General features: G+C 40.3%; 2 protein-coding genes across 2 annotated transcripts in view; both read right to left on the bottom strand.

Annotated features, from left to right (window-relative positions):
• Positions 1–16,855, bottom strand: part of LOC135335843 (uncharacterized) — a gene marked incomplete in the record, with an annotated part of 743,773 nt that overhangs the window by 332,107 nt on the left and 394,811 nt on the right.
• Positions 1,626–15,881, bottom strand: LOC135335863 (uncharacterized). Its single transcript, XM_064531488.1, has 27 exons — positions 15,677–15,881; positions 14,617–14,766; positions 14,319–14,450; positions 13,826–13,984; positions 13,354–13,494; positions 12,804–13,007; positions 12,486–12,695; positions 11,963–12,199; positions 11,385–11,825; positions 10,833–10,979; positions 10,279–10,509; positions 9,871–10,017; positions 9,289–9,519; positions 8,924–9,070; positions 8,343–8,573; positions 7,868–8,014; positions 7,331–7,561; positions 6,894–7,040; positions 6,318–6,548; positions 5,988–6,134; positions 5,366–5,596; positions 4,937–5,083; positions 4,326–4,556; positions 4,042–4,179; positions 2,989–3,183; positions 2,215–2,727; positions 1,626–2,057 (listed from the first exon to the last, which is right to left on the bottom strand). The coding sequence occupies exons 1-27, from the start codon at positions 15,741–15,743 to the stop codon at positions 1,714–1,716; spliced, it is 5,577 nt and encodes a 1,858-aa protein (XP_064387558.1). The 5' UTR covers positions 15,744–15,881; the 3' UTR covers positions 1,626–1,713.

Below are 16,855 nucleotides of genomic sequence, written 5' to 3'. Positions count from 1 at the left end.
CATGAATATTTTCCTGCAGCTATAACTCCAAGTGGTGCTCCAATGATTGGACAAAGCTTCTCCTTATTATGCATTGTGACTGAGACTGACTCACTTCAGCTCACCATTTTCTACTACTGGTTCAGAGGACAACTGCCACTTACTACTAATTCTGGTCTTCTCACCTTTGACGAATTGTTTCTGTCAGATGCTGGACTGTACAGATGTGAGGTCACTGTGAGCTCTGATGGGCACCAAATTACTGTTAACTCAAGCTATGACATTGATTTCAAAAGTAAGCCCTTCGATCATTTAATGCCATGCAAAATCACTGTGAATAGTGACTCGGATAACTAGATCTTTGTGAGTGCGACTGTCGAAATTCCTTATATTTATTGCAGGTCTTCACATCCAGTTGCGACTCATTATCAGTTCTAATTGTGGAGCATATACTCAGTCAGAAACAGCTGTCAAAACGAGCGACATCACTAATGAATTTTCCCACGGTGTCAATGAACTTTGTCAATGTGGTTTCAACACCTCTCTTATCTCAAGACCATTTATCCGCTGCTTTGAGAACTCTCCAAATCATGTGACATACAGAGCAGTTCTGAGCAGTAGTGAAACGATCTCGGCTCTCATGATTTTCTCCTTCATTGATCGATGGAACAAAGAGACTCCCAACATCATTGTGCAGAGTGCAGGACTTCGCATCAACAGCACTTGTCCGGTGATTATTGCCAATCCTATTAGTCCCGAATGCCCTGAGGATCTCACTAATCGCACGTTGATAATAACAGTAAACACAGATAATACTCCACTTTTGAGTGTAGGTGCTGTGATTGGCATTGTGATTGGATCATTGGCTCTTATAGTTGCTCTATTGGTGATGGCGGTCATTTTGCTGGTTGCTCTGAGATATCGGAGGTATAAATCAAAGACCTTGGGTATCAATGAAAGTAGTCCACCAGATATGTGAGTTCATTGCTACTATTATTATTATGATGAATGTCTTACACCCACCTATGCAGGAAACCTGAAATTGTCCTGGATGAGCTTCCTGATCATGACTATGATTTTATCAGTGTATTTCAAGAAGCAAACTTGAAGAGTATCACTGGAAACCCTCAACCCTCTACAGCAGGGGATGATGCTTCAGAGGTGAAGTTTGAACTAACACCTTGTGATGCTTATGGGCCTGTAACAGGGCCCATGCAGGATGACAGTTAAAGCTTCAGTTAGATTACATATTATAGTACTATACATGTGAAGCTGAACATATAGTTATACATACACTGATAGCGCTAGTATTACTAAATAATAGTGAACTGAGTAGTTTCAATGTTTCTCCTGTTTCTTCTCACTGCGTTTTGTATTCATGTATACATTATTATTATTCATGGGTGTATAATTATTATGATTGTATATGAAAGGGCCTCTGGTAAAAAAGGATGATAAAAAGTGTTGTTTCTATAACATAGACACTGCCCATAGATAGAATTCTACGTATAAGCAGACTTTAATTACGTATGTCATTATTTCGCATTGCAAATATTTTTCTAGTCGGTGTTATCATGTTTTCTAGTTGATTGGTATTGATCGATGTTGAAAAATTATTATCATTCAATACACTTAAAAGTCATAAAAACCATGCATGCAATTATTATCATAGCCTACAGCTACTAACAAGTCAATATTATAGTATATACAGTGAGTTCATTATAAGTCAAATAATCAGAGTGACTTATCGGAGCACTTGCTGTCATCAAACAACGCGAACTTGTAGTCTTTCTCGCTGAACGCGCCCGGGACGACGTAATCTTTATAGCCTTCCTCAATCACGGGGTCGTTGGGGTCAGCCACCTCGAATATAGGTCCCCCCTGACGGTCCCCTGCATAGAGACAGGGAAAGGGATCGTGATTCCACGTCTGTTTCTGGAAGAGACCGGTAAATGACGTCTCATTGCCGCTGTTGTCACGGGAGAACTTGATAGTGTAGCGACTACCGGCCCCAAACCTTGGATCAGACAAAACGCCAGCGAAAGGTTCGATCTCAATTGGAACATTCCAGAATTGACCTGCACGTGTTAGGTTTAATTAAGAAGCAGTTAACAGCAAGCAAATCAGCTGTTTTTAATGAGAACGCACCGAAAATGAATTGTCTATAATTAGGAATACGTGCAATTCACCACAGTTACAGTATGAACATGAATTAAAATGAAGCAAAAACATTACCTATAAGACCGTGAGCTCTCCTTCCTCCGATACCCTGCCCCCTCATTATGATCAAGTTGATAAGATCGGCTTGACTCTCACCAAGATTCCTCGACAAGCACCTCAGACGTATGGCCGGATTCTCTCCACAGTTAGGAACATTGATAAACACCTCACTCTCCGATCGTTCCACCAAAATATCAGCATTGGAAAAAGTGTCGATAATTTGCATCCCGTCAATAGACACACTGCATTGGTCTTGTTCGATAACAATGCTCACACATTCGCCATTACTGTCTATGGCTCGTATTCCAACTCTTGTAATGACGTCGATTTTCGGAGCTACGGCAGTAAAGAGTGCGTTAACACTGAGGCACTGATCTGTTACGAGATTGAAGTATTGCTGATTATCACCGTGGACTTCGTAGCAGAGGAACACTTCTTTCGCACCGAATTGCACTAAGTCTTCACTGGAAAGCAGTAGAGGGACTGCGAACAAAGGATCCCCGGTTACCGTGTCAATCACCATATTGTCTACAGCGTTGTGAGGGGGAGGAGGGTTTATTTTTATTTTTGGCATACAAAATTTACATTTAAATTAAAAGAACAACATACATTATACATATAATTATGGCCGACTTATTTATACTATGCGGAATATATAGATAATTGTTAACTTAGGACCTGTATTAGGGTATTTTATTTTTAGCACACAAAACTTACGTTTGAACACATTTAATTACGGCTGACTGACTAAACTAATTTTCTACCATGTGGAATAGATTTTTAACTCACCTAGAATGGTAACTATGGTTCTTGGTGGGTCACCAAGGATGACTCGCTGGTTTGACGAAATGACAATGTCAGCAGTGAAGTTCTCTGGTAGTTCACGAATAGTGTCGTTGATGAGTGGAATGAATATGCATTGTCTGTCATTGGCAGCTGTGGTGAAGGTGACCGTGAAGGGCCCTCCAGTGTAGTCTAAACCATCTGAGAATAAATTAATAAATCCATAATAATTATTATGTTAAAAGTCAGCAAAGATAGATCATGTTATAATCATTAAAGCACCGCAGGTGCTGATGCCTCGGTGGAGATGCCAAAGCTACATAACATAAAGCTGCTTTCAACCTTCACCGGCCTTCATTGAGTGAAGTGCGGCCTGGAATCGAGGCTACTTTCAATCATGCATGCAAACTCAAAGAGTTCAAACCATCTGAGGTACAGGGGAGGGGATGTGCAAAGCAATGAAAGATAATGTTTTAATGATCAAAGCATGTCATATGATAGATCTCTTAGTTTAGAAATTGGTTGATCCTATCTCAAAATAATTATGAGCAAGTGTCTGAAAAACGGTAGTTCATAAATGGCATGCTTTTTATTCAGAAAACGAAATATTTGGACCTGAAAGCACTTATATTATGATCTAAACCAAAAATTACTGTAGCAGTATTAAAGGGCTACGTACAAAGGTCTAAAATGCTAAATTTCTGCGTCTCCACACTAGAATTTTAACATTTAATTTATTAGTTACTAGCACACCATAACACTACAATTAAACTGTCAAATTGGTAAATCCATATTAAGGGCAGTCAAAGATAGAACATGTTAATCAATGAGAAAATGCTTGTCACAAATGGTGCAAAGTGATTGGTTACTGAGAGATCCATTATTTCACTTATTATACATTTCCCAGATCTAGAGCTACTTAAAATTGATTGATCTTAATTAACTAAAGTTACGGGCAGTCAAAGGTAGTTACTCGGCCCCCAAAGTTACAATTAATGTACAGTTAAAAGATAAGTGCAATCACCATTGCTACTCCCCCCCGCCCTTACCAGCTCTTACCAATGGCTGTTCCATCAGTGGTGGTGACCTGCACCGTGACGCTATCAGAGGTGGCCAGATCCTTGATAAGACACACCTCCCCGGTGCCAGAGTCCTCGCTAAACGTGTAGGTGGGACGCTCAAACCTCACCGTGGCAACTGAGAATAGAGACAGATAGAACAAAATAATTATGTATCTGTTTTTAGGCTGTAGCACTGATCAATAGCTTTGCATGTATTAATGCTCTATAATTAGATCTACATAAGTATTTCTACGGAGCTATTCAATCTCTCTATATTTGTACCATTTTCATTCAGGATGTCCACGTATACTTCACTGGGGTCTATGACAACCTTATCCCTCACTGCCTGGTCAACAAAGTCATCCAACGACAGAGACAGAGAGAATGTTTCAGTGTCTTCAACTAACAGATCTTCCGTAATGGAGACATCGAAACAAGCTCTTCTTTGAGAACCACTGAGAGTTCTAAGAACGTCACGGTTACTGGATCTGATGGCCGTGTAGTCAAGCTCACCTGCACACAATTAACACACATACACAACTTTTGGAGACATGCAAGTAATGGGTAATGTTTTAATAGTAACAAACTGTGCGAACACTAACACTATATATAGACTGATTATAGTGTTATCCAAGAATCCTGAATATACAGTCAGAAACTAGAATTCTATTTACTATTAAGAGATGGCTGATATTAAAGGACCTCCTGAGGATCTAGGGAAGTTTAACGCTGCATGTACAATTAAAGAAAACCATCTGTCCTCACTATTATTCGAACGTATGTAACAGAAAGTATTCACCGCGTCAGCAAGAGAATGCAGACGTGCATACAACTGTAACTAAGCACACACACACACGTACACATAATTTGTATAATTATATATACTAATATACCTGCAGATCCTTCAATGGTGTCGACCACTAGGTCCATGCTGAGAATGAGCTCTTGGTTGTCAGGGGGATTGAACACTCGGAAACACGCTTGAAATGAACCAACATTCTCACTCACTGTATAGTTCTGCTCAAATCCAACAATCACATCTGCAATAACAATAGTATAGTTATTTTCTCGTTCTCTTGTACCATGCATGCATGTTCTGGTTAATAAGCCTGCCTAGGATAACTTTTCCCCTGCAATACAGTATGTAGAATCCATCTTATAACGGCCACCTCTGAAACACCTAGGTTCCAAATAACAAAACAGCTCCTCAACAAGTACAAAGGTCACCTCTCACCTCGATCTATATAATGGCCAAATATTTCCCCAAGTGCGTTTGTTCTAAAGTTGGTTCCATTCTACCACATTATACTATCACAACATACCATCATTGTCCAGGATGTCCACGTATACTTCACTGGGCTCTATGACAACCTGATCCCTCACGGCCTGGTCAACAGAGTCGTCCAACGACAGAGACAGAGAGAATGTTTCGGTGTCTTCAGGTAACAGATCGTCAGTAATGGAGACATCGAAACAAGCTCTTCTTTGAGAATCACTGAGAGTTCTAAGAACGTCACGGTTACTGGATCTGATGGCCGTGTAGTCAAGCTCACCTGCACATATTAACACACACACACACACAACATTATATATACTGAGTATACAGTGTTATATTATTAGTTCGTTATTACATACAACTTTTGGAGACATGCAAGTAACGGGGAAATGTTTTAATAGTCTGTGCGAACATTATACTGATTAGTGTTATCAAGAATCCTAAATAGAATATATGGTCAGAAACTAGAATTCTATTTTCTATTAAGGGACCCCGAAGATGGGTGATATTAAAGGACCTCTTGATGAAGGAAGTTTAACACTGCATGACAATTTATTAAAGAAAACCATCTGTCCTCACTATTATTTAAACGTATGTAACAGAAAGTATTCACCGCGTCAGCAACTGTAACTAAGCACATGCACACACGTATAATTATACTACTATACCTGCAGATCCTTCAATGGTGTCGATCACTAGGTCCAGGCTGAGAATGAGCTCTTGGTTGTCAGGGGGATTGAACACTCGGAAACACACTTGAAATGAACCAACACTTTCACTGACTGTATAGTTCTGCTCAAATCCAACAGTCACATCTGCAATAAGAAAGAATTTTAATTCTGTTGTACATGTACATGTTTTGAACAACAAATTATCAGCTAGCCTTAAATACAGTGGAACTCCTCATAACACCTTGAAGAAAGGCCAACTGCGATTAACAACATAATGGCAACTTTTTTTCGTTGTAAAGTGGTTCCACGGTACCTATCACAACATACCATCATTGTCCAGGATGTCCACGTATACTTGACTGGGCTCTATGACAACCTGATCCCTCACGGCCTGATCAACAGAGTCATCCAACGACAGAGATAGAAAAAATATTTCAGTGTCTTCAGGTAGCTGATCGTCAGTAATGGAGACATCGAAACAAGCTCTTCTTTGAGAATCACTGAGAGTTCTAAGAACGTCACGGTTACTGGATCTGATGGCCGTGTAGTCAAGCTCACCTGCACATATTAACACACACACACAACATTATAAAACTGAGTACAGTGTTATATAATAATTATTAGTTCACATTATAGTAGTGTTATGGAAGAATTCTAAATATATATGCATGGGAAAGACAGTGTTTATTACACTATTAATAGTATGTTTATTAAGGGACCCTGCATGAGGAGGGAAGTGTGACACTGTACAAATTAAAGAAAACCATAATTATTCTGTCCTTACGTATTATTCAAACGTATGTAACAGAATGTATTCACCTCGTTAGCGAGGGAGTGCATAGTTACACAGCTGCTAACTAAGCACTCATACACTCATACAGTAACACACACACAACTATATACCTGCAGATCCTTCAATGGTGTCGACCACTAGGTCCAGGCTGAGAATGAGCTCTTGGTTGTCAGGGGGATTAAACACTCGGAAACACACTTGAAATGAACCAACATCCTCACTCACTGTATAGTTCTGCTCAAATCCAACAATCACATCTGCAATAAAAAAGGATATTAAATTTTTAAATCTCTTGTATCCATGTACATGCATGTTCTGCCATGGACAACAAATTATCAGCAGTATTGAATATACAGTGGAACTCCTCATAACACCTTGAAGAAAGGCCAACTGCAATTAATTAATGGTCAGGCATCTAGGTTCCAAATAAACACACACTGGCTTTGTGTATAACAACCCCTCAACGAAACAAACAGTCAATCATATTATGATGGCCAACTTTTGTAAAGTGGTTTCACTGCACCATAATTATCCTATCACAACATACCATCACCATCCAGGATGTCCACGTATACTTCACTGGGCTCTATGACAACCTTATCCCTCACTGCCTGGTCAACAGAGTCATCCAGCGACAGAGACAGAGAGAATGTTTCAGTGTCTTCAGGTAGCTGATCGTCAGTAATGGAGACATCGAAACAAGCTCTTCTTTGAGAATCACTGAGAGTTCTAAGAACGTCACGGTTACTGGATCTTATGGCCGTGTAGTCAAGCTCACCTGCACATATTAACACACGTGCACAACATTATATAATTGTACTGAATACAGTGTTTATCGAAGAATCATAAATAGTCAATCAATTGGTAGAAGAAGAGGATAATAGTATAGGGGACCTCAGATCGAGAGAGGTATAATTAAGGACCCCCAGAGGAGGGTGGGAAATTTAATGCTGTACAAAGAAAACATTAATGTCCTTATTATGCAATCAGCATGACGTATTCACCTTGTCAGCAAGGGAACACACAGCTGCTAACTAAGCACATGCACACACATACACGTTCAGTAACACCAACAAAACTATACCTGCAGATCCTTCAATGGTGTCGACTACTAGGTCCAAGCTGAGAATGAGCTCTTGGTTGTCAGGGGGATTGAACACTCGGAAACACACTTGAAATGAACCAACACTCTCACTCACTGTATAGTTCTGCTCAAATCCAACAATCACATCTGCAGTAAGAAACATAGGATGATTTATTTTCTCGTTCTCTTGTATACCATGCATGTTTTGGTTAATAAACCTGGTGAGGATAACTTTTTCCCTGCAATACAGTATGTATGTGGAATCCATTTTATAACGGGCACCTCTGAAAAAAGGCCAACTGCGATATAAAGGTCAAACACCCAGGTTCAAATAACAAAAAACAGCTCCTCAATAAGTACAAAGGTCATCTCTCACTTCCATCTATATAATGGCGAAATATTGCCCCTAAATGTGTCTGCTCTAAAATTGGTTCGATCCATTTCTACGGTTCACATTATCATAATCACAACATACCATCATTGTCCAGGATGTCCACGTATACTTGACTGGGCTCTATGACAACCTGATCCCTCACTGCCTGATCAACAGAGTCATCCAGCGACAGAGACAGAAAAAATATTTCAGTATCTTCAGGTAACTGATCGTCAGTAATGAAGACATCGAAACAAGCTCTTCTTTGAGAATCACTGAGAGTTCTAACAACGTCACGGTTACTGGATCTGATGGCCGTGTAGTCAAGCTCACCTACACATATTGTGTATATATTATATACACACACACACACAACATTATAAAACTGAGTACAGTGTTATAATTATTATTCGTTCACATTATAGTAGTGTTATCGAAGAATCCTAAAATGAATATGCATGGGAATGATAGTGTTTATTACATTATTAATAGTATGTTTATTAAGGGACCCTGAGGAGGGAAGTGTGACACTGTAGAAAAGAAAACCATAATTATTCTGTCCTTACGTATCATTCAAACGTATGTAACAGAATGTATTCACCTCGTTAGCGAGGGAGTGCATAGTTACACAGCTGCTAACTAAGCACACATACACTCGTACAGTAACACACACACAACTATACCTGCAGATCCTTCAATGGTGTTGACCACTAGGTCCAGGCTGAGAATGAGCTCTTGGTTGTCAGGGGGATTGAACACTCGGAAACACACTTGAAATGAACCAACATCCTCACTCACTGTATAGTTCTGCTCAAATCCAACAATCACATCTGCAGTAAAAAAGGATATTTACATGTATGTTTTGCCATGACAACACATTATTAGCAGCATTAAATACAGTGGATCAACTGTGATTAATGGTCAGGCATCCAGGTTCCAAATGAACACACACTGGCAGTGTATAACAACCCCTCAACGAACAAACAACATAATTGCCAAATTTTGTAAAGTGGTTCCACTGCACCATAATTATTCTATCACAACATACCATCACCATCCAGGATGTCCACGTATACTTGACTGGGCTCTATGACAACCTGATCCCTCACCGCCTGGTCAACAGAGTCATCTAATGACAGAGACAGAGAGAATGTTTCAGTGTCTTCAGGTAGCTGATCGTCAGTAATGGAGACATCGAAACAAGCTCTTCTTTGAGAATCACTGAGAGTTCTAACAACGTCACGATTACTGGATCTGATGGCCGTGTAGTCAAGCTCACCTGCACACAATTAACACACATACACAACTTCTGGAGACATGCAAGTAACAGGTAATGTTTTAATAGTAACGGGAACACTAACATTAATATTATAGACTGATCAGTGCATATTATCGAAGACTGAATAGAATACACGGTCAGAAACTAGATTATTAAGGGACCCCAGAGGAGGAGTGATATTAAAGGACCCCCTGATGATTGAGGGAAGTTAAAAAAAACAAAAAAAAACGCTGCATGTACAAAAGAAACCATCTCCTTACTATTATTCAAACGTATGTATTCACCAGCAAGGGAGTGCACAGCCGTAACTAAGCACATGCACACACACACACACAAACATAATTACTATACCTGCAGATCCTTCAATGGTGTCGACCACTAAGTCCAGGCTGAGAATGAGCTCTTGGTTGTCAGGGGGATTGAACACTCGGAAACACACTTGAAATGAACCAACATCCTCACTCACTGTATAGTTCTGCTCAAATCCAACAATCACATCTGCAGTGATAAATATCTTATATAAGTATGTATATACGTATTCTGCACAATATATCAGCTAGCATTGTGGTATATTCAATACGGTGGAACTCCTCTTAGATGGACAACTACAATTAAAGGTCAGGCATCCATGCAGGTTCCAAATGAACACACTTGGTGTCAAAAATAAGTTGACACAACCCCTCAACAAAGGCCACCTGGTTCTCTGAAAATGGCCAAATCCTTTGTCTGTTATAGCCACATTATCCTATCACAACATACCATCATTGTCCAGGATGTCCACGTATACTTCACTGGGGTCTATGACAACCTGATCCCTCACTGCCTGGTCAACAAAGTCATCCAATGACAGAGACAGAGAAAATGTTTCAGTGTCTTCAGGTAACTGATCGTTAGTAATGAAGACATCAAAACAAGCTCTTCTTTGAGAACCACCGAGAGTTCGAAAAACGTCAAGGTTACTGGATCTGATGGCCGTGTAGTCAAGCTCAACTGCACAAGTACACAACATGTTATAAACTGAGTAGTGCTCATAGAAACAAGATAGAGGAATCCGTGTGAATAGACATCAAATGTCATCAATCCTAGCCTTCTAAGGAAACACAGTGGTAAAAATGTACTATAGACTAGCTATATTATAATGTATAATAATTATGCTGTGGCAGGCAAAGGCGTATAGTATGGAATTGCTGTATACACACAGTGGATTATAGAAGGACTCCCGTGCAGGGGAGTTTAATGTGTTGCAAATGAAGACAATTCTGTCCTTATTATTTCATGTGCAAATATAGATGCATACACACACAACTATATACCTGCAGATCCTTCAATGGTGTCGACCACTAGGTCCAGGCTGAGAGTGAGCTCTTGGTTGTCAGGGGGGTTGAACACTCGGAAACACGCTTGAAATGAACCAACACCCTCACTCACTGTATAGTTCTGCTCAAATCCAAGAGCCACATCTGCAGTGATATATAAATCTTGAATGTACATGTTATGGACAGTAGCAGCTTAGGGGATCACATGCAGTAGTGGCATATTCAATAGTGTGGAACTCCTCTTAACGCCTTTGAAGAAAATACAACTGCAATTAATGGTTCATAAGCTAACCTAGCATCGCTTTTTTACAGTGGAATCCCTCTAAACGACCACCTCTGAAAAAGGCCAACTGATATGAAGGCTTGGCCCAAATGAAGTTTGTGTACAAAACAAACTCCCTCTGACTGTACACTAGCCAATGCTCCCCCAACCATCTCTAATCTCTAGCCCTCCATGCATGTTCTATAACACTCTAACACTCAAGTCTTTTTGACCAAGACATTAAAAACTTGAGTGCTTGCAAGATTATTTTAGTACAACGTTCGTACCATCGTCGTCTTCAATGATGATAAAGGTTGAGGCAAACAGTACTCCAGCGGAGGGGGCTAAGAAAGCTGGGCTAATCGGATCCTCTGACGGCTGTGCACTGGCCTGGAACGCTTCCGTGCCCTCGGGGAAATCATCAGGGAAGAGGGTAAACGAGAACTCTAAAGTTTGCTCGCCTGGTGAAAATTCTCGTACGATGAAAACTCGATCGGGTGTGTCAACCACATAGTCGTTGTCAATAACAACGCCATCCACTACAGTCGATAGCGATGCAAATCGAATTGTTGGGTTGGGTGTGGCCATTCTCACTTCAAATACGACGGGAAATGTCTGTTCCGTGATGCGACCATCTTGTTTCTCAATAAACACTTCTCCGAAGATCTCGGTCTCAAATTGTGGCTCTGGGAAATTGTACGTCGCTCTTTGGAACCCAATCTGGATATCTGGAATCAAGGACAAAGAGCGCGTGAAAGTTCATATAGACACGTATAAAACTGCAAGTGGTTCCACTGTACAACAATGTCCATTTATGGCGGCATAAATTGACAACTATCTACAAACTTAATGTAGCGACACTCACCGTCATCATCAGTGATCCTACAGAGAGAGACCTCCCTGATGATATTAACACCCCCTGCATTCATGGATTCCCCTAATGTGAGGTGGACTACAAATAACTCCTCTCGAGCCTCGTTGATCGCATCTTGTGTGATTGGTACCGGAACGGGGACATCGCTCACTTGGATACCGATCTCGTCCGATTCAAACCTCACTGAGATTACATCAGAGGAGAAGTCACGACGATCTTCAGGAGACGCTGGGAAAAAGTAGAAGCAGTAAGATATTTATTTTAAGCAGTTCCTACTTTGCAGGTCACCCTACGTAGAGCATTGGATCTTATTACTATTCTGTTGCTAGCTAGGCAGGCCACTCTCTATAATATAGCCACTGTTGATCTGCCCAAGTGGACCACTGTATAGTAAACTATTATTAAAGATGCATTTTAATGCTGCTAGCTACAAAAACAGTTATGACTGCCACCATCTCATGATCAATACCTGTGAACAAAACACGTTGTGCCTCCAATTCTCTCTAAAACTCACTTTTAGCACGATTGGGAGAGAATGGATTATCATCTGGTGGTAAAGATGCAGGAAGTGCCACGCCTCCAGAGACGGCCTGGTCGATGGTGAAGGGTGTCAGTAGGAAGGTGACTGGGTTGGCAATTCTCAGGTCCTTGCTAACCACTGCATTGATTCTCAAATCACTCTCAATCGAGCGATAGTCGGTCTCCGTCAGTCGGAAATTTACGGCTATGGGTACGAATAAAATGGGGGGGGGTAAACAGTAGTCTAGTATAGAAATGCAAATTCAAGTTATAGCATACTCAACTAATTTCTTAACCCTCTTTTGAAACTCACTGTCACTATCCTGAATGACCAGATCAAGTGTGTCCTGCACCAGCGAACCACGGGGTGGGGCAAACCTCAGAGATAGGCGGAGTCTTGCCATCTCAGCAAACTCCTGAGCGATACTGTCTACTCTATACGTGATGATAATCTCTCCAGGGACGTTGGGTCGAGCTGTGAACACCGTAGAACTAAGAGAGAAGTCGTTGTTGAGTGCTGTATACAAAGAGAAGTGTGCTCAATGTGAATTTTGATCTCCCACGAATAGATTAAAGAAAGCTAGTTAAGAAGATCAGTAAAAATTGCGATACATAGTAACATGAAAGATCACAAGCACTCGATCCCTATACGAACTTAAGTTGTTTTATCTTCCCTAAAATAATCAGCAGGAAATTCAATACAGTATATAATTATATCATGGTATACATGCACTTAATTATTATTATGTTAATTTTAAGGAGGTGGATATAATTTTTTGGGATTACAATTATACATCATGGTTGTTACAATACATGCTCAGGAGGTATAATAATAAGAACAGACTTTTCTCTGAGTTGCTTACTTGCAGTGCCACCAGCGTCTACAGATATGTCCCCCCTGAGGAGGGCATTGACTGTGGGGGGTCGTTTGATGTACCCAATCCCCACCGGGTAGCCCTGCCCCCTCTCAGCATCGTTAAGACTCGTTTGTAGAAATCCATACACTTTATATAGTAGAGGAAAGAAAGTAATTATGCACATTATACAGAAAATCGTAGAAATTGAATACACGAAATTCAACATGGCAGCTAGCTGAAGGAGTCCCTAAACTACTGATTAAACTGTTGGGGTGTAGTTGCCAACAGCCACAACTTCAGAAATCTTAGAAAGAGACTTTCAAATTGAATTTCATGCATTCCAGAGCATATAATATGCATATGCGTTTCTGGAATGGTAGTTCAGAATAGAGGTGCATTCACTATACAATATAATCATTGATCATAGACATAATAACCATGCATAGTGGTATACAATGCTTATTGAGAGATGACATACCGACACAGTCGATGCATTGTCCCAGTAGGTTGTAGGAGAGTCCGGCAGTGTTGACACAGCACTCTCTGACTTGAGCAGCCGCTGACTCAGTCGAGGTGAGGGGGATGGTGTCTCCACTACACTGGTTCCCAGCGAAGCAACCGGTGATGGAAGTGGGACCTACATAATTATAGTATATACAACAACATGACACAATTGTCCAGAGATCTGCCACAATAAATAATAAATATAACTGCATGATTTAACACATGAATTGATTGTGGTAAACTATAGGCCAAACTTAATAGAGGTTGTTATGTTGTCTAGAGGTGGTTGTGCCCAACACAGACATGCACACAGACCCGTGGCTCTGGCTGAGTAACAAATAATTATCACAACTTTTAAACCCCTAGCAACCATGCAGTAAACACATCAGTGTATTTTGTCTATGAAACTAATTATAGAATTGCAGCAGCAGTTTAAATGGAGCAGAGAGTCAAATCACTTAACTCACATTGTACACATATTCCTGCACTGTTTGTGTAAGCCACTCCCCCACCAGTAGCACAACACTCGCCACGACTCTGAGCTTGACTGGCATCAAATGAATCAGTGCAGCCAACGTTAGCCGAGCAAAGCACATTGCCTGGGGGTGGGTTTAAAATAAGCATGAAATCCTGATATTAATGTTGATCTAAATGCATAATTATTAATTTGATGGTCGTTTAGATTTAACTATTCATTACAAATCTCTAACTATAACTAAAGTTCATAAGGGTCGTTACTTTATAGCCTATAGCCCTTACTCCTACCTGAGCAGAGTTCACAGACGTCTCTACCAGCTTCCATGAAGGACAGGAATCCCTCGTCGCAGCACACCTGACCAGATGACCGCATTTCAGTCGATGAGTTAGAACAGCTGAAGTTCTCTGTACTGTAACATGTAGCAAGCTGGGCAAAACCTGTGTACATGTGTGTGATAAAAATATCACAGAACCAGCGACATTGAATGAATAACGATTGAATGTTTTATTTTTTTTGTTTTGGGGAATTTTGGCTATTTTGCAGACATTATTGTCAATACATGGTCCTTATAAAGTAACGGGCACTGCCTCTCCCATGCTAATTGTGAATTAGTGAAGACTGTATAATTAACATACTAGACGAATGGCTGCAACTAATTGCCGTGTGGTAGCACACACACACACACACCACACCAACTCATGCAGACATATCTCATATTAATATTCCTTTCATGCAGTCTCCTCTCGTACTATACAAAGGACTATTGTTTGAATCACAAAAAGAGGTACAATTTTAGAAATTGTTCATGCGAACTGAACTGGTAATATGACCAACTTAATTACATCATTTATAGCGAGTTGTTCCTACAACTTTATAGCTAGCCTGTTAAGGAGGCTATTTTATAGCAAGCTGTTTGAAATTGGTGAAAACTGAAATGGGCGCTCAAAGTTAGCTATCAAACAGCTCATTATACTTCAAAATAATTGCTATCAGTGGTCATTTATTTACATAGGCCTTTCAAAGAGCTACTAAATAACATCAGAAATTGGGCAAACCATAGAGTTATGCATGAGCACTCATAAATCAAAACAGCTCATCATTATAATGTATTGTGCGTGGACGTATACGTACATACGACTCTACCATAATCATCATCACATGCATATATATAGCCGGTTATGGTGCACATCTTTGTATTAGAGCCGCATTATAAAAATAAAAAAGAGTAAATTATTCTGCTGTACGAACATAATTATTTGTCCACCAACGAAATATATAATAATTACCCAGGCACTATATATAATTATATACGGTATAATCATACCAAATCACGGTGGCTTAACTCACCTACGTCCGCAGTGTGTGTTAGAACTACGAGACATACTGTAAACCAAGCAATGCTCACACCAGCCATGACTCTCACTGACAGCTCCTCCAAACCTCAATATACTAACACACTCGAACTAATGGACTGCATTTTATAGCCTCAATTGATGTAACGATGTAGCGTCTTCATCAGTCAATGGAATGGTATTGGGAAACCAAAAGATCTGACCAACCAAATTGCTTACACAACCTAACCCTTTAAGTTAAATCTATATCCCAAATACCCAAATAAAGGCCTAAAGTCTAACCTCCCTATTCCTGCAAGAGCAGCCCCACCCCCACACTGTTGTAGCTACATATAGCAACCTCTTGTCTTGCAAACTAGCCTCGATCCTAGGCCACACTTCCTTTAGAGGCATTATGTCACATCAAACATGTCTGATGTGTTTTTGTTTTGTTAATGATCTTTACCCACCCACAATTCTAATATGTTTGGGGTAATTAACATAACACACGTTTTCTTCTTTCATAACTCTCTACAGGTAGAAAGAAAATTATACTGATTGTGAAATTATAACAGATAAAAACGAAAGACACTATAGTGGGTTGTTAATTGACTGTCAGCAGTGTGTCAGCTATAGCATGCATGCATATCTAGTGCCCATCATGCAGTTGAGGAATATCACCTGACTGTGGATTAGTGCATGCAGTGTGTGACGCTTTCCAAGCTGCCCAGGACTCCAGGAGGTACGTCATATAAATTATAGAGCTCATTTTTTATTGCTCCAATAATCGCAGGTATTCTGTGCAGAGCTAACTACTAAGTAACACTCGATAAACAAGTTTGGCTACGTGCTCTTCTGAAAAGGCTGCAATGGCATTCCAAGTAAGCAAAACTAGGCATAACTCGAGAAGGAAGCATTATTTTACAAATCCACAAATTAAAATAATGACTAGAAACCTATAGAAACTGTTACTTGCACTTCATTGATCCTTGAGCAGCTGTAGCAGTCTACACACACAGACAGACACACACACACATATACCTCGCTTGCACATGCGCACCAAGGCATAAAAAGACTTCCAATTGAGGGTTGTCTTAACTGTCAGCAGTGTCAGAGCATATATCTAGTGTCACCATCAGTTGAGGAACATCACCTGACTGTGGATTAGTGTGTAGTGTGGAACGCTTTCCAAGCC

This window comes from Halichondria panicea, chromosome 5, assembly GCF_963675165.1.
Source record: "Halichondria panicea chromosome 5, odHalPani1.1, whole genome shotgun sequence".
NCBI lineage: Eukaryota > Metazoa > Porifera > Demospongiae > Suberitida > Halichondriidae > Halichondria > Halichondria panicea.
Note: the sequence above shows the minus strand (reverse complement) of the source record. Positions and strands in the feature narration are given on the sequence as shown.